Source organism: Ricinus communis, chromosome 7 (genome assembly GCF_019578655.1).
Source record: "Ricinus communis isolate WT05 ecotype wild-type chromosome 7, ASM1957865v1, whole genome shotgun sequence".
Classification (NCBI taxonomy): domain Eukaryota; kingdom Viridiplantae; phylum Streptophyta; class Magnoliopsida; order Malpighiales; family Euphorbiaceae; genus Ricinus; species Ricinus communis.
Window position 1 is genome coordinate 22730239 of NC_063262.1, and position 23567 is coordinate 22753805.

Here is a 23567-nt window from a genome sequence, read left to right on the forward strand (position 1 = left end):
ATCTAGAGCTTGGCCAACCAGGCCAGTTGGAGTGGTAGTTCACAGTTTTCCAAGTTTTTACAAGTTTTTACAATCTACGAACTACAAAGAATTCAATTCTGAAATTATTTGATCCAAGTTGTTACAATCTTCTATGATCAAGTCAAATCCATCTCCATAAGCTACTGATCATAATGGAGACGAAGGCTTGATATAGTAGGTGTGCATCCATCTCCATGATGATTCATGAGAGACTCTAACACTCGATGCCTCTGCCTCCTTTGCTGCATAAATACCTCCAGCACTTGAGGAACTAGCCATTTGAAAAGAACCATTGCTGCCTCTGATAACCTAACCAACCTGGAGGTTTTCTCTTGCCTACATGTAGCTGCGATACCGTTGGCTTTAAGCCATTCATGAGCAGGTTTCTGCTATTTGCTAAGCGCAATTGTTCAAACCAGATCTGTTGCTACCCCTTGCTGCTTTTCCTAGTTTCTTGTCAATGACTCAGAAAGTTTCTTGCCAAACTCATCGCCTAAATCACCCTCTTAAATGTGCCATTCTAAACAATTTCATTCCGTTTTCGCCATATACTCCAGCAAAGAACCACAACCAGATTACAAATATCTTCATCTTCCCTACGATTTTGAAATAGAAACAGTAAGCACTCCACAAATTGAGTCACAGGTCGCATGTATTGAATGTTAATCATAAACCAACATTCCCTTGCAAGCGACACAATTGATAAGGAAATGGAAAATAGATTCATTTCCTCTGCGACATACCAGGCAAACTCCCATGGCATCCATTTTATTCCTCTTCTCCCTGTTCCATTCAAGCCCCACCAAAAACTATTCAACATCCTTTCTGTGTCTTTACTAAAATCAATGGGAAGCAGGAACACACTCATTACATAATTTGGCAAGTCCTTAGCTACTGATTTGATCGGTATTTCCTTCACTGCTATAGATGGCAATTTCTTATTCCATTCTTGAATCATAAATGGCCTTAAAAAGAGTTGTTCCTGCCAAGACCTAGAATCAAAGGCCCGTGGACTATTAATTTTACAGGTCTAGCCAAATATATCAAGACCCAAAGCGAGAATTAATTAAATCTTTTATGTATTATGGACCATTATTAGTTATTTACTTAAGGTATGATAGTTAAGAGTTGTGGAAGATAACTCTTAAAGTTTTATACTTAGAGAATGACTCTGCAAAAGGAATCTCTACAAGTAGTGGAGATCAGTTACATAAAAGGAGGAAGAGAATTTTCTCATATCGGTTCTTTGCTACATCTCCCACATGCATCTGTCTACCATTCTTTTCTTTACAGTTCTTTCACAAGCATTTTAGCTTTAGTTTTCATTGTTCTTTTAAGATCTAAGAAGCTTTTCAAGAAGTGGAGAGTAAGGACCAATCATTTTCCTACTTGAAGGATTCTGGATTTCGAGGAAGCTTTTAATTTTTAATTTTTGTATCTTTTTATTTAATACCATATACCATTGGATTAAATATGTCAAGTTAGTTTCATAAGTGTTTAGTTTAGCTTTTTACTTATATATGAACTTTGTTATTTATTTATTTAATGAGTAATTTCTTTACTTTCATATCTCTATTAGTTTCAATTATTATTGTTAGTTAACCATCTCATTCATTAAATCTAGACTTAAAGTAAAACAAGGGGACTACTACGTAATTAACTATGTTAAATACTATTTTTATCATATAGTTTAAACCATAAGCATTTGCATTGCATATTTATTTATTGTTTGGTTACTTTAGTTTATGAATATCATTCTCTTAAAATATTGGTGTAGAGTGTTTAGATTTACTTTTAGTGTTTTGTGTTGATAATTAGTCTTTATAATAAGTGGCCTCATAGTTTCTTGAAAGATCGACTTCGAGGTGAATTTACTGCGAGTACTAACTTAGACACATCAAGTTTTTAGTGTCATTACCGAGGAATTGTGTCTAAATTTTATTAATATTGATTGATTGTCAAATCGTCTTGTGTTGTTTGTTTGTTTTGTGTTTTATTTATGTATTTTTATTTTGTTTTAAGATTTAATTTTTAAGTTTTTAGATTTGATTTTTTTTTTTAATTTTGTATGCTTAGCAGGAAAAAACTAGAAGAAGAATCAAAATAAGAAGTTGATATCATGATAAACCCACCAAAAGAAATAAGAGCTGCAAGGCAAATGACTATGAACGATTTTGCACAGCCTATAATTGGTAATATTACATCATGTATAGTTCTAGATGATGCATCTAGAAATTGTGAATTTAAGAACATTCACTTTAATATTCCTTCTTCATTTTATGGTATACTTAGTGAGGATGCGTTAATATTCATTAGAGAACTTTATGTCATAGTTCATACTTTTCCATTATCTGGATTAAATGAAGATCAATTGAGAACGAGGTATTTCTCTTATTCATTAAAAGAAAGAGCAAAAGGCTTGATTAATGACATTACCTTCTAATTCTTTGAGAACTTGGGATGAAGTTTATTAAAAGTTTATGAGTAAATTTTACTTGCATCAAAAGACTAAAAAATTAAGAGCTGAAATTTCTAATTTTTATCAAAAGAATACCGAGTCCTTTCATGAAGCACGAGATTGCTTCAAATTACTTTTATTACAATGCCCACACCATGGATACTCACTTCTAATAACCAACCAATTATTTTATGATGGATTAACACAACAATATCAATATATGATTGATAATGCAGCTGGGGGTGCTATGTTAGAAAGGACAGCTAATGAGGTATATGATATCTTTGAGATGTTAGGAGCTAATTCGCAGCACAAGAGTGTGAGAATAAAAAGAGTAGTAGTGAAATGGCTATGTAATTGGTTGAATTAATTAAGTTAAGATACTTGCTTCAATAAAAAACACACCAAATAATAAGGTATATGGTATTTGTGGTATTTATGGTTATGATGCTAATATTTGTTTATCTTTCGACAATTATAAAAGAAATAAATATGACCAGACAAATTTGATGGATTCTTACCAACCTAGGCAGCCCCATGAATGACCTTTACATATATAACCTAGGTTGGAGAAATTATTCAGATTTTTCTTAGAGATACAATGAACAGAACCCACCAAAATATTAAGAAATCCAAATCAACCTCATTACCAAAACTAATATTCTCAATTCTAAAGAAATTCCAGTCCTTCCTGTCAAGGTCAAGCATAAACTTTTCAATCTAATGAGCAAAGAAAGCTAAGTTTGGGAAAAATACTGCAATTATTTATGATAGCTTCTCATGAGAGGATGGATAGGAAAGAAAAAAAGACAGTTTCCATTGAGTTGGATATAAGTAGAAGTATATGATTTAGATTATTATCTTCTTGTTATTAAATTGGCTTGCCCAAATTTTGTGAAATATGAGGTAGGCAAGTAAAAGCTTTAAGTTTAATAATCTACTCCGCTTATTTTAGTTGCTCAGTAACTATAAATCTTTATGACCAATGTTGATTTTCGTGTAAAAAGACAATTGAGATTATGAGTATGCAAAACATCTTGATGTATGTTTTATTGAGTAACTAGGTGCATTCATTACTCATGTTTGTATTTGCATAAAAAGACATAATATCTCAAGAAAGAAAGAAATTCCTCAAGTGTCCAGTTTAAATCCAAAGGGTAAAAAGAAAGAAAAGAAAAGAAAAGTAAAAGAGCTTGAAAAACAATTAAAAAATAAATGCCTATTGATCTCTTATTATGAATGAAGGTTTGCTTTTTGATTAAGTTTATGATGATTTGGATTATAAACTATAGTTTTATACTTTAAAGATGAGTTAGACTATTTGTTGTGAAACAAGTGTAAAGGATTTGATGCTTGAATCTTCTGTTAACAATGATTGAGTTTTTACTTTTAAAGAAAATTTTGATGATTCAATTTTTTTTGGGGATTAACATGGTATTTGCATTAATGAGATTCTTTTAAATTATATCTTTAAGCTGAATATAAATATTCTTCATTATTTTTGCAAAGGTTAATTTTTAGTCTTAGGTTAATATTTACTTAAGGACAAGTAAATGTTTAAGTGTGGGGGTATTTGATAGGTTTATATTATATATATATATATATATATATATATATATATATATATATATATATATATATATATATATATATATATATAATATGTAGAAATATGTGCTTATTACCTCACTTTAGTTTTATTATCTAATTTCAGATGTTAATAGTTAAAAAGGAAAGATATGAGCTAAATACTCATAAATGGGATTAAAAAGAGTTGTTTCTGCCAAGACCCAGAATTAAAGGCACGTGGACTACTAATTTTACAGGCTTAGCCGAATATATCAAGATCCAAGAAGGGAATTAATTATACTTGGAAAAAGACTGTACAAAAGGAATCTCTAGAAGTAGTGGAGATCAGTTACACAAAAGGAGGAGGAAAGTTTTCTTCTATCGGTTCTCTGCTACATCTCCAACCTGCAATCCACTATTCTTTTATCTATAGTTCTTTCACAAGCATTCTAGCTTTAGTTTTCATTGTTCTTTTAAGATCCAAGAATCTTTTCAAGAAGTGGAGAGTGAGAATCAATCATCTTCCTACTTGAAGGATTCTGGATTTCAAGAGACCTTTTATTGTCTTGTTTTTATGTCTTTTTATTTAATACCATGATCATTGGATTAAATATGTCAGGCTAGTTTCATAAGTATTTAGTTTAGCTTTTTACTTATGTATGGATCTTGTTATTTATTTATTTAATGAGTGATTTCTTTACCTTCATATCTTTATTAGTTTCAGTTATTATTGTTAGTTAACTATCATATTGATTTAATAATAATAATTGTTATGATAATATTTAGGTTGAATGTATCATAATACTATCTTTGCTTCAATTTATGTTGGTAGAAGAAACTTTAGTTGTATAATTAGCTTGAGTAATTAAAGGAAAATGCACATCACAATCTCATTCATTTAATCTAGGCTTAAAGTAACACAAGGGCATTACTAAATAATTGGCTAGGTAAAATACTATTTTCATCATATAGTTTTAAATTATACGCATTTGCATTATATATTTATTTATTATTTGGTTACTTTAGTTTATAAAATATTGGTTTAGAGTGTTTAGATTTACTTTTAGTATTTTGTGTTGATAATTAGTCTTTATAATAAGTGGTATCATAGTTCCTTAAGAGATCAACCTCGAGGTGAATTTACCGCTTTACTATAAGAACGGTTTGTGCACTTACAAATACTAATTTAGACACATCAAATATTATATTAACTATTAAATTAGTTTTGTAATTAGATAATAATTTTAATCTAGAAAATAATATTTTAAATTATATATTTAATATTATATTCAATAATAAATCAAATTTTTTAATCATGTACTAAATTTTTAATCTTAAATAATTTATATAATATTAAAATTAATTAATAAATCATTTAAAAATATTTTTATATTATTGCATTAATTAAATTTTATAATTTTAAAAAAATTAAGAATATTTAAAAATAGTTAGTTTGTAATTATTTTTTAATATTTTACAAATCAAATATTAAATATTAAATTATATTCTTCAACTAAATTTTATAATCAAAATAATAATAATGGTTATGCAACACATGGGTAAACAACTAGTACTCATATAAATCTATAGAGATTTCTTTTGGAAAGTCCTCTTTTAAATAACATTTCTAAAAATTATTCTTATCAATATTCTTAATTATCTATAAATAACTAATTTAACTTAAATTTCTAAATTATAAAAAGACTAATATGCTTCCAGGTTAGGTGAATTTTCGGCTAAGCCTTATGAAAATGGCTAGTCTGCACCTCTCGATTTTAGGTCTTGACACCAATATGTCCTATTAGGCTTATCATTAAGTGTTTTGCTCCATAATTCCCTCTTTGATTAATATTATTTAAAAATAGACAATTAAAGCTCCAAAATATTATATATATATATACATACACACACACACATATATATATATATATATATATATAATATTATTTATTTTATTATCTAGTTAATTTTTTATTCATAAAGTAAAAAGAGAGAAAAATGAGTAAAGAGAAAATATGGTTCTTAAAGAAAAAAGATGAAAAAAATAAAATAATAAAATATACTTAAAAGTCAAATTTTCTTTTCTTAAATTTAAGGAGAGAAAGTATGGTTGTTAAGTCATTTTAGGAAATATCTTGAAAGTCTAGAGCTTTTTTACTTATAGAATACTATCTTAGTTTTTTTTTTTTTAATTTCAAATAAAAATTAAAAAATAAAATTTTGTATTTACTTGTACTATTTATCTAAAATAAAAGTAGAAAACAATTTTGTTATGTTTTCAAAATTATAACTAAATTTGAAATTTTTTTGAAAACACGTTTATGAAGTCGTTTGTTTTCAAATAAAAATTAAAAATTTTTATTTTATTTATTCTAAATCTACTATTTTTATTTAAAATATTATATCTAAATAAAAATAAAACATTTCTAAAATAAATAAGTTCTATAAATTTTACAACTTTTTTATGAAATTATTTTTCTTAAAAATTAAAAATAAAAAATAAAAAAGTTCTCTTTATGTAACTTTATAAAAATAGTACATATTTATATAAAAAATAATAATTTAAGAGCTTATTGAGATATTCTGAAAATTATTATAATTTCATTTTTTATAAAATAAAAACCGTATAAGACTTAATTAAGTGAAAAGTCCATTCAATTTGACCTCGAAATTTAAATGTACATGGAACATGTTTTAAAGTTGAAAACATGATTTTAATTGAAAATAGACAGGATGTTAATTTGATTAATTATTGCTATTTTATTATAATCTTGCTTATCACTTTTTATGATGAAAAAGTAAAACGGTCCATATTCTTTTTTGTTTTTTAATTTTATCTTACTTGTTACCCTAATTATTATTTGATAAAAATAAGGTGGGATTTTATTAGCTAGAATAGAATGCTGAAACGGTGACACGTGTTTAAAACAGTTAGACAATTGAGAAACACCAAAAAGAAAGGGGAAAAAAAAAATAAAAAATAGTTGTGCTCTTTGCAGAAACGGTGTGTTTCTCAAAGTATCGCTACGACTGTCTATTGGTCGTTTTGAGCTTTCCCCCTCATCGGTGAAAGACATTTTGCATACCTCCGGCGTCGTTTTGCTTGGTAAAATTTCTCATCTTTCTCTTCCTCGTTCTTCGTTCTTTTCATGTTTATTATCCTCTGCCCGTCGTCGTTTCGCCCTTTCTCCTTTTTCGCGGCAGCAAAAGCGAAATTTTTTTTTCCTTAATACAGTTAGGGTTTTGACAATTTCCTAGAGATTTAATAACTCTCTTACTGATGTAGTAAATTCGGTTAATTTCTTTAGTGTTATCGTCTTTTCTTTTTTTGAAAAATAATTTTTTGATTTACTTACATTCATGGAGCTAAATTTTGATCTTCCATCTTGTATTAATTTGAGATTGTGGCAGTTTTGTTTAATTATAAGGAGTGAATGGAAGCGAATCCTGGGCCAATTGATGGCTCTGTACTGTATGATCAAGATAAACATGTATCTGCTGCTGTTTGGGATGGCCAGGTATGCTTACACTCACATTATAGTTAACTATCTTGTATTTTTTCTTTTAAATATTTGGTAGTTAATTTAAGGAGAATTATCTGTGAAAATGCATTTACAGGAACGTGGTGCACTTAGATGCCACGAGCATACATCGAAGTTGGGTGAATGGAAGTTGACCCCGAAACAGATAGAGTTGGTGGAGAAGGCTGGATTTGGATATTTAAGAAAAATTCCTGCTATTAGTTTAGATAATCCTCTTATTTCAGCATTAGTTGAGAGGTGGAGAAGGGAAACAAATACATTTCACTTTGGCGTAGGTGAAATGACGGTTACTCTTCAAGATGTTGCGTTATTGTTGGGATTGGCAATTGATGGGAGGCCTGTTATCGGCATAACACATACAACTTGCAGCTTGGTATGTGAAAGGCTTCTAGGGAAAGCCCCTGATTCAAGCTATGCTAGTGGTGGGATGGTGAAACTAAGTTGGTTGAAGGAGTACTTTTCTCATTGTCCTGAAAATGCTCCGACTGAAGAGGTTGAGCGATGCACACGTGCCTATCTTCTCTACCTCGTTGGAAGTACAATATTCTCCACGACCACAGGGAATAAAGTTCCTGTCATGTATCTTCCACTATTTGAAAATTTTGAAGAAGCTGGGAATTTTGCCTGGGGAGCAGCAGCATTGGCTTTCTTATACAGAGCGCTTGGAAATGCATGTGTTAAATCTCAAAGTACCATCTGTGGTTGTTTAACCCTTCTACAGGTACTTATTTACTTATATATTCCTTTAATTTCTTTCAGATGAAAGATTTATCTGTTAGGCTTTTATTGTAATCCTATGGTTATGGCCTTAAACTAGAATACTGGCTCGACTTGTTTTTGCTCCTTGCAGTGTTGGAGTTACTTTCATCTGAATATCGGTAGACCAAAGCTCAATCGGGATCCCATTCATGATCATTTTCCATTTGTACTTAGGTGGAAAGGAAAACAGAGTGGGCCAACAACAAATCGTGATGTAGTCTTTTACCGCAAGGCATTGGATTCGCTGAAACCGAGTGATGTGGGTTCCTCTTGTTGCTGCTTCAGCCTGTTGCTAATGTCTTGTTTCTACTTCACTGTTCACAAACTGCTAATGTACTTTCCATGTTGTTCTTATGCAGGTGGAGTGGCTTCCTTACAAATATATGGACAGTACTGTAATACCAGAAGACATAAAAGATACATTGATTTTAGGAAGATCAAAGACAATGCTTATATGCTTTGACAAGGCAGAGAGACACCTTCCTGATCGTTGCTTAAGGCAATATGGCATGCTTCAACCGATTCCTGAAGATGTGGTGCGTTGGATAAGAAAGAGCAGAGGAGTTGATGGCGGGGTAGACTTGTCCGGAAAAATGGAATCGGAACTTAATGAATGGTCAGACCGTCGACTCTATATTGTGGATGGTGATGATGGTGTAGATGAAATTGAGTACATGCAATGGTACTCTAGAATTACTCGTAAAGTTGTAGGGAGACCTATATCCTTATCATCCGAGTTCCAAAGAACAGTAGGGCTATGCTTAAACTTTAATGTATATTTTTTGCTTTTTTCAGTTCTATACAACACATTTTCTAATGGTTCATTCCTTAACTGTTGCAGATATCTGGTTTAAGGGAAATTGCCTACTTGGCAGATTCGTTCTCAACAAAAGGGTTGGATGGACAACAATTTGAGTCAATTACAAGGATCAGATTTATTGCACAGGACTGTTTGAGGGACCAGGCTGGAAGTCCTGTCACACCATCAGCTGCTCCACAAATTGAACTTGGAAAAAGGTCTAGGGGAAAGGAAAGAGTAAGGAGAAAGGCTTCCATGAAACGCAGGAGAAAGGATGACCCAGTGGAATATTATGAAGGTAGTGAGGATGACCAATCTCAGTTTTACAGTGCAGTTATTGAGGTTGATCAATTACAGTTATGTCAGGCAGAGGATGATGCTCGTGAATTACAGTTACATCAGGCAGATGAGGAGGTTGATCCGCAACAGCTGTGTCTTACACCTGATGAGGACAATACTGGAGAGCTGCATGTTGTGGTGAGCAAGGCTGATGATACACATCTTAGCAACACAGCTGATAACATCAATAACTCTCAGCTTCAGAATGCAACTAACAATGCCATCAAGGATTCAAAAGTGTGTGATGCAACAATGGAAGTGGTTGATGATTCTGAGGCTCATACTCCAACTAATGAGGCGAATGAGTCACAGCGCTGTCAGACAACTAATGAGGTTCATGGCTCTAAGCCTTGTGAGACAACAAACATGGTCAATGACCAAGAACTGCATGATGCAACTGTTAAGGAAGCAAATGACTCCCAGCTCTCTGATCCAATCAAAGAGGCTAAGGACTGGCATCTCCCTGATGCAACTCTGGACACAAGGGACTCACAGCTCCCTGATGTAACTGAAGAGGGAAATGGCTCACAGCTCCTTGATGTAATTGAAGAGGGAAATGGCTCACAGCTCCCTGATGTAACTGAAGAGGGAAATGGCTCACAGCTCCCTGATGTAACTGAAGAGGGGCTCCCTGATGTAACTGAAGAGGGAAATGGCTCACAACTCCCTGATGCAACTACTGGCAGCAAGGATTCACAGCTCCCTGATGCAACTATTGGCAGCAAGAATTCACAGCTCCCTGATGCATCTGAAGAAGAGAATGTCAAACTGCTCCCTGATACAAATACAGAGGGTAAGGGTGCACAGCTTCCTGATTCAACTAGAGAGGAGAATAGCTCACAGATTCCTCCTGCTACTGAAAAGGGGAAGGGCTCGCAACTTCTTGATTCAACTAAAGAGCCAATGGACTTGCAGCTTCAGGAGGCAGCTGAAAAGGGGAAGGATTCGCAGCTTCTGGATGCAACAAACAAGGGGAAGGAGTCACAGCTTTCTGATGCAACTGAAGACAGGAAGGACTTGCAGCTTCAGAATGTAGCTAAAGAGAAGGACTCTCAGCTTTCTGATACCACTAACGAGGGGGACTCGCAACCTCCTGATAGAACTAGAGAGGCCAATGACTTGCTGCCTCCTGATGCAACTGATGAGGCAAATGGCTCAAAGCTCTCTCATTAGCTGTTTCAGCTGCCAAAGCAGCACCAAATGATATTCCAAGGGGAGTGGTTAAGAAATAGAACTTTCATTTTGTTATCACAGATATGTCAAGACTGACATTACCATTGTGCTAATGCTGGGGATAATTGGCAGTATTAGAAGAAGATTTTCATCGTATCGCTTTTGAGGTTAAAACATCTGGATCTTGTGGCTTAAAGACACAATATTTTGTTCACGAACATCGACTTTCATGTATCATCCGAGGGCGCATATACTACAAAGATGCTACCTAGTGTTTAACATCTTGTCAATTCAGTAGTTTAGTGATTGTCTTTATGCTTGGAATTGTTCAAGTTCTTTGCTTTGGTTTTTATTAGGGCGTGAACTGGCTTTCACATGCTTTTGGATTAGCTGTTGCTAGTTCTTAGAATATGGATTTCCCTCTGCTGTATGCAGCAATTCAATTATTCCTAATTAGGAGCTTCACATCTTTAGGATATTGTCTTAGCATTGCAGTAGCATATTTTTGATACTATATCGAAAAATATTTTGATCTCAACCTTATATTTGAGTTTTAATATTTGTATCTCCTTTGTGATTGAGTGGCATATTGACCCTTTCTTAGAGAGATGAACGGGTTACTGCTCGACTTTTATGTAGTTATCTTATATAAATTGTGTATGAGTGGCATAGTAAATTATTGAGAGAAGAAGTGTCTTGCTGCTCCAGTCCTTTGGTTAATATCTACCTGATGGGATCACTTGCGTGGTTTTGATCATATATAAGGAAGAGGATATATCTGTTTAATTTGGGTGCTGGGGATGTAGGAAACAGTTTATGAGTGCTCATATCTTTCTAGCAGTGTCTTCTCTCCCTGTAGTGCCAAGATGTCCACAAATCTCGAATAACTCCAGTTAGTAACACATTTTATCTTGGTTCTATATATACTTCAAAATTGTAACTGATGGCTTTTGTCGTGCTAGAATTTCATGCATTTCTACTTTCTTGGATGATCCTTTTCTTCACTTACTCACGAGGCATGGGGTTTAGCTCTAATTTTAATGTAACTATATTGCATTTCAGCATAATATAATTTTCATTTACTAGTGTTATCATACATCTTTTGCCTATGATTTTTCTATTATGCTTCTTTGGCTACCAAGCCAGGTGTGCTTGGCTTTTTCTTCGGTTTTCTACTTCCGAACAAGGTAATCCGGCGGAGAACTTTCAGTAGCCTACTAGCATACCTTCTTTGTGAAGCAAAATTCACAGAACCGATGCAACCTGTAACTTGCCCAAGTGGGTTCCTCTTCTTGCTTAATGATCTGTTTTCCATGCCATATAATTTCATGGTTTGTGCTTTGGCTGGCATTGGTTCTGCTCTCTTTATAGAACTCTGCAATTGAAGGCTCTTCTTCAGTGACAAGAGCTCTTGTTCAAGGTTCTGAATTCTGAAGCTTGTAGACTCGTATTCTTTCCTTGATAACTCATATCTCTGTTCTGCAACATCTTTTTGTAGCAAGAAACTCAGCGTTCTACTCACTGGCTCTGCTCCTTCACTATATGGGCTTGTAGTCTCAAATAAATTTTGGCTTTTGGAGTTTGGACACCTTGAACTTGAGAGGCTTCCAGAGAACTCTCGACAGTTTGCAAACCTAAAGGAATCTGAGCATTCTCTGAAGGCTTGGTGTGTATTCAGCTGTTGAACAAAGAGAGCTTGGACAATCAAACGTAAAGGCAACAGCTCATTCTGAACTGCTTCAATGCATGCCTCTTGGGATAATTTTTGGCAGTTGAGGTATTTGCAGACTAACCCCTTTTCTTCTTGGGATACATCTAGGTGTGCCTGAAGAAACAAGTACAAGGTTACTGTCCTGGAAAATTAAAGAAAGCTGGAAACTTAATGCCAGTTTTTAGAGACTCACCTGCAGAAAGGTGCTCATTGCCTGGTATAGTTGATCATGGCTCTGCCTGCAAGATATCGGTACCGTTTCAACAAGTCCCGTGAATCTCTTGGGCTCCATTTTTGGATCAGAAGCAATAAGAGAGAGGTATGAATCCCATAATTCTGCAACAGCTGAGTTTCTCGGTGAAGGAGTGTTGTTTGCATCCATGTTAAGTGTCACATAAGTGGAAAATATGCTTTCCATAGTAGCTAACTCCATGCTAGTAGCAACTGAGTCTGTCCCAGTCTTTGGAATGAGAAAATCTTCTACTTGCGCCAAGTGCAATAGAGATGCAATTTGATCTTGCAACTTTGTCTTGCTTTCACTTCTCAACCCAACTTCAAAGGACCTAGAAAGCAATGCAAAATAAAATCCAACAGGAATCACTCTCCTAGCCTTCTCTCTCGTTGGCAACAAATCAAGAATACCTTGTAGTATAGTTGAAACTCTGTTGTTAGCATCAACATTGCCAAGTCTATCACCAGAATTCTCCCAGAATTGTCGTGTCTTGTTAGATAGTACCCATTTGTTTGCATAGAAAACAATGACTGGACTAACATATTTTTCCTTCATTCCCTGCCTCCTCAAGGATCCTATTATCCTTCTGAAGAATCCAAATGGTAGGGCAATTAGATCTTTGATCCAAAGATCCTGGATCACCATCTCCTTGGCTGTTTCGCGACTCCAAGCTTGGCCCGCCAAGGCCTCCAATGTCACAACTGGTTTGTCCCTTCTCCTTTCTGGGTCAAGAATCTCCATACAAGCCATGAAGGCAAGAGACTCGATGCAGCGGCCAACAATCAGCAGCTCTTCAGACCATGGAAGCAGTGTTTGACACCTCTGAAGAACAATCAGCGTATCATCCCAACTTTGCAACACAACTTGATTCAGATAGAGATCAAAACGCTCACAAAGATTGCCGGAGCAGTACTCTTCTTTCAATTCAAGGAACTCTGCTGCACATCTCAGGGCTGCTACATTGAAAGGGTCAATCAATGTGGATGAGCCATATATGAATAGAGCAATCATCTCAAAGGTTTCTGGCCCTCCAGGGAATTCTTGTGGCAGTTCAAGCTCAGTCGTCTCGATCAATCTTTTCTTGAAATATCCACTTTTCGAAGACAAGGGATTCTGCAAATAACAGAAAGAGAATTAGCTGTGTTCCTGCTTTACATCTTAACTTTCTGTAGGTGTAACCATCGATCTTACCTTGTGAAGGTTGAAGGTTCTGTCACCAACTCGAACACGAACTGTGACAGGCAAACCAGTCTCTTGACTCCTGAAAAAGAACACAAGAAAAACGTCAGCTGTTCAAAGACAGACAGTAGACATTAGCATCACAAGAACCTCTGTGGAAATCTTATGTTTCTTACCATGAAATGATCTTAATCTTTAGTAAGGCTCCAATGTTGGGTGAAGAAAAAGGACTCGAGGCAACTGAACTATCTTTAGAGCTTGCAACATCCATTAAAAATAGCTCATGAAAATGATCTGACAAACTTAGATATTACCCAGTAGTGAAACTACAGAAAACCAAATCACACACTTAATTTTACTGCAAGTACAAACATATGCTTCTCTTTTCATTTGTGTCATTCAATGGCCATAAATGCTCGAAACCCATCTCGAGAATCGAAGTAAACAAAAAATAAAAAGAAAGAAAGAGGTGGTTTGATCAGTTAAATCCACCAACACTCGTGCATTTAGTTTTATACATTGATTATTATTATTATTATTATTATTATTTTGTAATTGTTTATTTTAGTCAAAGATCAATATGCACACGAGTGAAGTGAACAACTCAAAACTCCAAAATTTAAGGCTTCAACAACGTTCCTCGAGTGATGAGAGGTTGAATTCCAGTGGCCTCGGCCACTACATTCACAAAGCCTCTTTTCATCTGCTTCCTGTGTGATGTAAAAACAAAAAAAACAAAACAAAACTTGCATCAATCTTCATATTTTTATTTTCTTATCTCAAGGCAGTGGTTCAATTGGGATTTATCCAATTTATTCTTTGCTGTCAACATCCATTAACAACTAAAACATACGTGGTATCATGTTATTCTTTACGTTGATGCAATAGATCAAGACATTTGATTGATATCTTTTAGGTCTAGCGTTTGTTTGTTTTTATGAATCATTTTCTCTATACCATGTGAATTTTTATTTTTATGAAGAGTGTAAAAAGATTAGTATGGCTTGCTGATCATTTTCTTTTAGAATATCTCTTTTTGATTTAAAAAATATATATCTAATTAATTGAACATACTATCATTTTACCTATTTTCTATGATCTATTGTGTATTATTTCTCATATATGGTTACCTTACAAATTCATTTTTTGGATTGTCTTTTGAGCGAAGTAAAATTTCTATCATATATTGAAAATAATAAACTTTTAATTGGTTAAGAATTATCTGATCTAATGCATTAGGAGAGTACATCAGAATTTAAAACTCATCAAAACAAATATATATATATATATATAAATATTTTTATTATAAATCAGACTTCAATTAAGATCGGAACTTTAATCCGTTTATAAGAATGATCATATGATTATGTCAAAGCATACAACATTCCATGTTCACATTTTTAATTTCAACTAATAACAAGGCATAAGAGGGCAAAAAGGCCATTGGAAAAGTGAAAAGCTTTAATAGCAACTATCTTTCCTTATACACTAATTAGATAAATGATTAATATATAATTATATATATATTATTATTAAATAATTAAACACATGCAATTATCCAACTTTCAAGCATAAAATAATTAAAAGAATTTACTCAAAAGAAATTGAGAAAGTAAAACGAAAAGAGAAAAACACTCCGAATGGGAAATGCATAGGGAAAGTTAGACAATTTAGATGGCAAAAAATGAACAAGTTGGGGCTTTGTGCTGAAGCATATATATATATATATAATTTCCATATGGAAAAATGGGAAATTGTATAGGGAAAGTAGAAAAGGAGAGACAATGGAAAAAGTGAAATGAAATAAAAATGGTAAAAGAGGTGAAGTGCGGGTGAAGTTTTGCTTGCTTTTGTAGCATAAATGTGTATACATAATATTCACATATGCTAATGCTAACTCCCAAGACGGCACGGCTTCTTAAAATTGGGGTGCTGCTTTTGCTTTGGATGGATGGATGGATGAAGGGTTTTCACTTTGCTTTCTACTTTCCAACCCCCCACAATTCTCAATCCCAAAATCTACTTAAAACCACCTTTTGCAATTCAGTGCTTTATATTTAAATAACAAAAGAGTTAAATTCTATAACTAAATTTTATGTGTATCCTGGTACCCATAATAGCAAAAGCCAAAAAAAAGAAAAAACTCCATTTACAATTACTTTTTTACATAGAGTATATGGGTTTTTATAAACTCGATCGAGTGAAATTGTTGCATCTAAAAGTTATTGTTTTCTAATGGAAGAAGAAAGGGATGTAGATGAATATGTAATTCTTTAAGGGGTCCTTGGCAATTTGGATTTGTATATGTATTATATATGGAGAGGCAGATTTGTGGGTGTAAGTGCGGATTCACAGGTTTTATGCATTTGGGTAGGAGACCAAATTCTCAGCAACCATAATGCCTACAGCTGGGTTTCTTTGATTTCAAGCTATTACTTCCTTTAAATCCGTAGAAGTACTTTTCTTTTTAGTTTATCTATAATGTGTATAAAATCTCAATAAAATAATCATAATTTTTTAATTTAATGATATAATTTACCTTATTTATTTTATATTTTATAGTAAATAATACTTTTATTTGTTACTTAGGTTGCTTAAGTTTAATTAGTTGGTATGAGCTTCACTCAGTCAAATATTTGACTTCGTATTAAAAAGAAGTAAATTATTTTATTCAATATTTTGGCTTCATAAAACTAATATTGGCCAAACTAATTAAACTTTTTGGACCAAATACTGAAAGTAGTGTGTTTTATATTCTATTAAAATTAGAAAACCAGTTTAGAAGATTGATCATTTTAATTAAGAGTTAATTAATGTGATTAAAAGTAAGCATTCTGACCATAATTTTATGCTAACCATATCTTTCCCAAATTCTTCTCATTACTACATCATACATATAACTTCCTTTTTTTCCCCAAAAGAAAAAAAAAAAAAAAAAAGATGTAAGAATTGGAACACCATGCCTTCTTAATTTGTAATTTGCAATTGTTAACCGATTGGATAATGTAATTAGATTTTATTTTTATTATTATTATTTAACTCCTCAAGTTAGGTTCATTATTATACTAATTATTATGTGTGTTTTTCTTATTAGATGAAAACTTCTTTTCAAGTTTTTTTTTTTTTTTTTTTATGTTACTAACTGCTATTCCCTTTCTCTCCAAAAGTTACATTGATAAAAGAAAAATATCTAATCATTGAACTTATTATTTTTAATTAATTTTTTATTAAGCTCAAATAAAATTTTATTTCTAGAATGAATTTATTTTTTGTATTTAACAGAAAAGATTAATTAGTATCTTTTACTTGATTTAAATTTTTATTTCTAGCGCAAATTAGTCCTAGCAGGATTTCAATATTTTAAAATACTCATGGTTAAAGTAACACTATTCAATTGCTATACAATTCAATCTTAAGTAATTTAAATAAAATCTCTCAAAATAAAAGTAATTTAAGTAAAATAACTAAACTATCATTTTTGTTATTATTTTGATCACAATCAAATTTGTAATAAAATCGAAATTAAGAAATATATAGATGATTTCATACTCTATAATAAATTTGAGAATTAAATTATATAATATTTAAAAAAAAATAATAATTCTCTAACTACATTGATTTGAAGAGAATACTAATATAATAAACTAAAAATTGAAAGGTGTTTTAACATAGATAAGAAATTTAGGTGTTTAACATAATGAATAATGTGGGTCTAATTGATGTCACAGGTCCAACCTTAGCAAATAACTCTTTTTAGCTACTTTTTTGGAGAGCTCATGTATTCATATACTTAACAGGAAAAGCAAAGGGATTTTTCGTGAACGAAATAAAAATATAAAATGAAATACTTATAAAAATTAGGAAATAAAATTATCTAAAAATAGAATTTTATTTATAAAGATATCATGAAATAAAATTTTATTTATAAAATGTCTAGTTTATCTTTTTTTAGAATAAAAGATATATATTGAATATATTTTAAAGAAAAAGTGTATAAGTTGAATATACTTGATAATAAATTTAAAACATATTAATTTTTATACATTGTTATATTTTAATTTTTGATATTAATGATGAATAAATAAATATATAGGCATTTTTTTCTAATTTAAGAATTTAGAGATGTATTGAGAATATCATATCTGAAAAATTAGATAAATTACTATAAAGTAAGAAAAAAAAAAGTATATTTCAGTATATATTGAAAAAAAAAATGTCTAGTATATTTTTTACGTAAATAATAGTAAAAGGTATATATTTAACCAAAAATAATATATTATTAAATATACATTATGTATCTCAATATTTTCCAAATAAAATAAAATGTAAACTCAAAAAAAAATTAACTACAAAAGGTATACGTTGTCGAGTAATATTATTTTATGGGTAAATGAAATTTTTTAAAATAAAACAAAATTCAATTTAAATGTTCAACAGTAAATAATATATATTTATTTAAATATGATATCCATTAGGTATTTATAAAATATCATAAATTAATTTTTTTTTAAAAGGGAAAAGATAATGAAGTGAAGCATGAATACTTCTAAAAACAGCAATGGATAATTTTAAAAAAATAAAAAAAAATAAGATTATTTTTGTAATTATTTTAAAAAAAATGGAGAAATCGTGAAATTGCATCAAAAGGAAAGGACTAACTAAAGATTAGACCTAAGATAAAAGTCACAGAAAATTAGACCTAAAAATTAAAAAGCCTTGATTGCTCTCTTTCAATTAAAAAGGAAGTTCCAAGGATCATCATTGACTTCCTTTCTTGTAAATTAATAGCAGCTTCAAATTTTGAGACTTGAATTCACCTGGATAATTTGCAATATTTGCACATAAAAAGACTCCCACATTATTTGATCATAGTATAGAAGTGGCCCTTTAGAACAACAACGGGAAACATAATAACCAAAGAAATTTCTTGCTGAAATGGATTTGCACTCAAATTCATTTAGCAGAATGACAGTCGACCTTTTCAAAAGGCAGCCTACTACCGCTATTTATTTACATGATAGATGTTAGGGAAGAAAAGTAATTGAAAGGGGATTTTTGGTAGTAGTTTTAGGCATCGAATTTTCAGTAGAAATGTTAAATGGTCAACTTTAGGCATCTGATTCTGCCTCATCAACACTGACTTGAGAAAAGAAAGGATCCTTCAGCAAATCACAGGCTGAAGGTCTTGCCTTTGGCTCACCTATGCACTTCTCAATAAAAGCCTTCACCTCTGGATCAGCTACCTGGTTCAATGCTTGGGGCTTTATTCCACTGGTCACCTTCTTATATATCTTGGCAACACTGTCACATTCGCTATATGGTATCTCCGCTGTAACCATCTCTAGCAAGCACATTCCAAATGAGTATATGTCCACCAATTCAGTGTAGTCTTCCTCGTATAGTTCTGGTGCCATAAACTCTGGTGTGCCTATTATTGAATGTGCTGCATGACTCTTCCCCACTATTGTTGCAAAGCCAAGATCACCAATTTTTACCTGTATGGTGACCAAAATTTTCTAAAAAAATTTGTTGAATTGACTGAAAAGTCCCAGATTAACTATATATAGAAATTACACTAGGGCGAGTAATCTTCTCTTATTTCCCTTCGAATTTCCGTAGATCCTGAAAATAATTTTATTTTCTACATGATTTTGAATTTCCAAAATATTCCGAGTGAAAAGTTGTAAGTTCTAACTATATACAAAAAGAAATTACCAGGGTGGATATCTTCTACTCTTCTTTCCTTTTTAATTTGTAGATTCAGAAATATTTCTTTTCCTATATGATGTTGAATTTCCAAAATATCAATTGCAATATGAATTGTGTTAAAGTTGAAGAAATCTGGATCCTAGAGTATGTACTGAATTAAAAACTCCAAAACGGGTATAGCAGAGTGTAGAAATAGCAATTATGGCATGAAATATAATTGATTTCCCATTTTGGAAGCTGATGTGATGATTTAATGTTCATAGTCTGCTCATTTTTAAATGAAACACCATATTTCCTAATTCCCTGCCACCTTAACCACTAAAAATGGCACATTAAATTTGTAGGACTCCGCAAGATATTGGAATCAGATAGCCCCTATTAATTGTCTTCAACTGTTGAATAAATAAATACAGCCTAAAAGAGAAGAGAAAGAAAACTACCTGGCCAGTGTTTCCATTGACAAAGATGTTGCTGCAATTGAGATCTCGATGAATAATACATGGGTCATGTGTGTGAAGATACACTAAACCTTCAAGTACTTGTTTTGCCCACTTCTTCAAAGCTTTCAAGGAGACATGGCGATGCTTCTTCCGATAATTTCTTAAATTTCCAGAAGTACACACTTCAGTAATGAAGTTGAGTTTGATGTTCTCTTGGTCCAACCAAACACTATAGCAAACAATGATATACTTGTTCTTTAAGGCTCTCAACAAATCAACCTCTGAGTGCAGCCTATTGATGAGTACAGGATCTTCAATAAAATTCCTCAACCGCACTTGATTCCAAGCCACCTCTATACCTTCCTCCTGATCAAATGCTCTATAGACCTTCTTCACAGCACCAGCACCCAGCAGATCATCATACCGACCAAACCGCCCAGAAGGATCCACTTCAACAAATGGTTCACCCTCTCTATCACATGTATTGGGTCTCGCAGCTGGCATCTTCAATTACAACAATTATGAACCTTAAAAAGAATATCAACATCAAATCAGTAATCCATATGATTCAAGATTATTGATTATGATCACAAAAAGTAATAAACTCAAGCCAGCAGAAATAAAATCAGCCAAAACATGGTTTAAATGTTCAATTGCAATCTCCCCTGACATAAGTTCAATCAAGTTGCAAAATAAACACATTACTTAGTTTCAATCTAAATTTGCTAAAAGTGCATGAAATGAAATTAAAGCAATCATCTATGAAAGTCATAATAACAACAGATCAACCAGATTTTATTTTTAAACAAAAAAGAAATCAAAACTAATTAGAAACCTAATTGTTTTTCCTTTTCAACGAAATATATAAATCAATCAATAAAGAAAAAAAAAATACAAAAGCTAAACAATAACCGCTATTTCAAAGCTCATAATTTTGAAACTGAAGCTGGATATGGCAACTGAATCAATCATTAGGGTTACAAAGGAAGTCAGTTCAAATCATCATGCCAAAACAAACCATGAACATCTTAATCAAGTATAAAACATGAAACTAAAACAGATACAATGTATATAGCGAGAGAGAGGGAGAGATTTATGTATAGGTAGATTACCTTGAGAAGTTGAGGGTTTTATGGAAAAGTCTCTAGAGAGAGAAACAAGTGTGGAGAAAATGAAGGAGTTTCGTAGAGGAACCAAACACCACCATGCTCTGTGTATACATGTCAAGGAATTGGAGGAGATCCATATTTATACCCTCTGTTGCCGTTCACGCGGGGTATTCTGTTGCTGGATACGACAACGTTCTGTTCTCAACTGATATATTAGAATAAAAAAAAAAGGAATAAGGTTCAATTCACCCCTTAAAACTTTTTGAAAAAATCAATTCACCCCTTTTGATTTTTTTTGTTCAATCAGCCTTGAATTTTGTTTTTTTATCTTAATTTCTGCTTTAGTTGAAAGAGTGGGTTAATCTTTTAAGAAAGAAAAACAATTCTTAAGAAATCTACTTTATAATTTAAAAATATTTAAATAAACTTTAATTGTCTTACCCTACCACTGTCAGTACTCTCACCAATTGTTGTAATAGCGTTCACCAATATTATTATTACCATCACCACCACTAGTAGCATCCTTCATATCAATAACTTTTTATCCTCACTTATAGCAAGAATTGTTTATTAATCTTTTAAAATCCAAATGTCTTTGAAATTAATTATTTAACAAGTGAAGGAGGAGAGATTAGATTTGACAAGCAAGAGAAGATCAAGACAATTTCTTTTTCTTCTTCTTTCATTTTCTCATTACTCATTGTTTCTACTGTTGCATAGTAGACACAATTTGTTGTTTTTCGATTTTCTTTTCTAAGATGTATTTTTTAGTCATCTTAATAGATTTCGATATCTTTTACAATTATTTTTATTGTTTGCGTGAGTATTATTATTATTATTGTTCGGTAAATCTCTTAGTGCTTTACTCTTTGATTTTGATTTCGCTTTGTTTTTTACCACTTTTATGTACATGTCTATTCACTCTATAAAGCCTATATTGAGAAGAAAGCTTAGAACCAAATGTAAAATGGTGGAGGAGAAGATAAATTTATGTTGGGTGATTGGTTGTGATAAAGGTGTTAATAAAGGAGAGGACATGATAGTAGAAAGACAGTCAATTTTAATTCATTTATTAATGTTTTAAACTATTTATACACTTTTCCTTGAGAGTAAATTCCAAGTATTAAGGTATATAAGAAAAAAAGAAACTTAAATGATATAACTTGGTAAAATTCTGCGCTGATTTAAATTAAAAAAAAAAAAAGTCAAAAGAAGTGAATTGGTCCATATTGAAAAGTTGGAATGGCAAATTTGGACCTCATTCTAAAAAGAGAAAACTATGGGCATAGCATCATGGTATGGTTGCTTACGACGATAAAATGCCCACGTGCCCATTATTCAGGTGGACAAACGTGGGCATGTTCCGTTATCCCGTTTCTTCCCCTTATTTATTTATTTATTTACTTATGGCATCGTGAAAATAGCGAAAGAAAATGAATTACATTAGAAGGGCAAATGATTTTTGGAGTGCCTTAATTTGTTGAAATAAATATAAAAGAACACCTTGTCATTTAATTATTTTATAACTTTTAAATATTATTAAAAAAAATTTAATTTTCACTCCGATCAATTATTATTAACATATTACATATGTTTAATGATATGAATTTGAAGCTTAACAACTCTTAATTTCATTATTTAACTGTTAAATTACAGTCTAAAAAGTCATTAATATGACGAGATCAATTAAATAATTACGTTTTAAATTGTTAAATTTTAAATTTATACTGTCAAATATGAAAAATATAATAATAATAGTCGATCAGAGTAAAAATAGATAAATTTTTATCAATTAATACTTTTAATAGTAAATTTTTTTATCATACTTTTTAACTATATATCTCTTTTTATCTAAAAAATGTATACTAAAAGTTTGTCAACCCGCATAGTATTTTTTATACTTACTTTTAATTTATTTTAGAAGTGTTTTTTGGACAGTAAATTAGTAATGCCATAACTTTCTTTTCTTTTTTTCTCTTTTGGTAGGAATTAATGGTATTTCATTTTAAATAATGATGTATTGATATTTTCAGATTTGATATGTGGTTAGAATGTTAATGATTATTTAGATAAACATTGCATAATAAAATGTCATTATTATTTGGATAGATTGCTATGTGTAAATTTGACATGGACAAATTATTTGCATAGGAATATACTTGGCAAAATGCATCATCATGATGAATTTTATATAAGACTTTACTTATTTATTTAGTTCCTTCATTTACTTATTTTATGCATTCAAACACCACAACATGACATTTTAATATTAATTGCTGCAGAACCAAAATACTAAAATGGCTTCTCTTAATAATTACCAATAAGTATATAGTTTATATTAGTAATATTTACCTTAAAACTTAACTAAGTACTAGGGATACATTAAACTTGTTATAAGATATATAGATTATAAAACCCGTTTGGAATTTTATTTCTTTTCTTAAGAAAAAAAAAATTAGTTGAAAGGTGCTTTTTAAAAAGAGTAGTTAAATTGATTTTAAAAAAAAAACAGATTTGACACTATTTA

At 31.5% G+C, this 23567-nt stretch overlaps 3 protein-coding genes, 1 long non-coding RNA gene and 1 other non-coding gene across 7 annotated transcripts; 2 read left to right on the forward strand and 3 right to left on the reverse strand.

Annotated features, from left to right (window-relative positions):
- Positions 1–2534: 2534 nt before the first annotated feature.
- LOC112536952 lies at positions 2535–2641 on the reverse strand. Its single transcript, XR_003080873.1, has one exon. It is a non-coding gene; the product is annotated as a small nucleolar RNA R71 (small nucleolar RNA).
- Positions 2642–7004: 4363 nt separating this feature from the next.
- LOC8284779 (protein MAIN-LIKE 2) lies at positions 7005–11225 on the forward strand. Of its 2 annotated transcripts, none has more exons than XM_002533819.4 (6): positions 7005–7154; positions 7460–7566; positions 7667–8311; positions 8441–8608; positions 8709–9098; positions 9191–11225. In XM_002533819.4, exons 2-6 carry the CDS (start codon positions 7483–7485, stop codon positions 10658–10660), a joined length of 2757 nt encoding a protein of 918 aa, XP_002533865.2. In that variant the 5' UTR covers positions 7005–7154; positions 7460–7482; the 3' UTR covers positions 10661–11225. The 2 variants fall into 2 exon arrangements, with proteins under 2 accessions (XP_002533865.2, XP_015583655.2); XM_015728169.3 differs by having other exon boundaries at positions 7007–7154; positions 7450–7566.
- A 459-nt stretch (positions 11226–11684) lies between these two features.
- Positions 11685–14648, reverse strand: LOC8284780 (BTB/POZ domain-containing protein At5g48130). Its single transcript, XM_002533820.4, has 4 exons — positions 13959–14648; positions 13795–13864; positions 12565–13716; positions 11685–12485 (listed from the first exon to the last, which is right to left on the reverse strand). Exons 1-4 carry the CDS (start codon positions 14051–14053, stop codon positions 11781–11783), a joined length of 2022 nt encoding a protein of 673 aa, XP_002533866.2. The 5' UTR covers positions 14054–14648; the 3' UTR covers positions 11685–11780.
- Positions 12277–13984, forward strand: LOC125370610. The gene is made up of 3 exons (XR_007216650.1): positions 12277–12370; positions 12480–12690; positions 13175–13984. It is a non-coding gene; the product is annotated as an uncharacterized LOC125370610 (long non-coding RNA).
- Positions 14649–18616: 3968 nt separating the features above from the next.
- On the reverse strand, positions 18617–21196 carry LOC8284781 (probable serine/threonine-protein kinase WNK11). Of its 2 annotated transcripts, none has more exons than XM_015728167.2 (3): positions 21044–21196; positions 19932–20458; positions 18617–19277 (listed from the first exon to the last, which is right to left on the reverse strand). In XM_015728167.2, the coding sequence occupies exons 2-3, from the start codon at positions 20433–20435 to the stop codon at positions 18891–18893; spliced, it is 891 nt and encodes a 296-aa protein (XP_015583653.2). In that variant the 5' UTR covers positions 20436–20458; positions 21044–21196; the 3' UTR covers positions 18617–18890. The 2 variants fall into 2 exon arrangements, with proteins under 2 accessions (XP_015583653.2, XP_048233230.1); XM_048377273.1 differs by lacking the exon at positions 21044–21196 and adding an exon at positions 20844–20971.
- Positions 21197–23567: the final 2371 nt, after the last annotated feature.

What these genes read in the sequence shown, in the direction of transcription:
- LOC8284781 (XM_015728167.2), bottom strand. Translation starts at nt 20,435, where the DNA reads ATGCCAGCTGCGAGACCCAATACATGTGATAGAGAGGGTGAACCATTT. An exon ending in TCAATGGAAACACTGGCCAG is followed by an intron (nt 19,278 to 19,931) that starts GTAGTTTTCTTT and finishes GTCACCATACAG; the next exon opens with GTAAAAATTGGTGATCTTGG.
- LOC8284779 (XM_002533819.4), top strand. Translation starts at nt 7,483, where the DNA reads ATGGAAGCGAATCCTGGGCCAATTGATGGCTCTGTACTGTATGATCAA. An exon ending in GTTGTTTAACCCTTCTACAG is followed by an intron (nt 8,312 to 8,440) that starts GTACTTATTTAC and finishes TGCTCCTTGCAG; the next exon opens with TGTTGGAGTTACTTTCATCT. An exon ending in ATTCGCTGAAACCGAGTGAT is followed by an intron (nt 8,609 to 8,708) that starts GTGGGTTCCTCT and finishes GTTCTTATGCAG; the next exon opens with GTGGAGTGGCTTCCTTACAA.
- LOC8284780 (XM_002533820.4), bottom strand. Translation starts at nt 14,053, where the DNA reads ATGGATGTTGCAAGCTCTAAAGATAGTTCAGTTGCCTCGAGTCCTTTT. An exon ending in GAACCTTCAACCTTCACAAG is followed by an intron (nt 13,717 to 13,794) that starts GTAAGATCGATG and finishes TGTTATTTGCAG; the next exon opens with AATCCCTTGTCTTCGAAAAG. An exon ending in CAATGAGCACCTTTCTGCAG is followed by an intron (nt 12,486 to 12,564) that starts GTGAGTCTCTAA and finishes TTGTTTCTTCAG; the next exon opens with GCACACCTAGATGTATCCCA.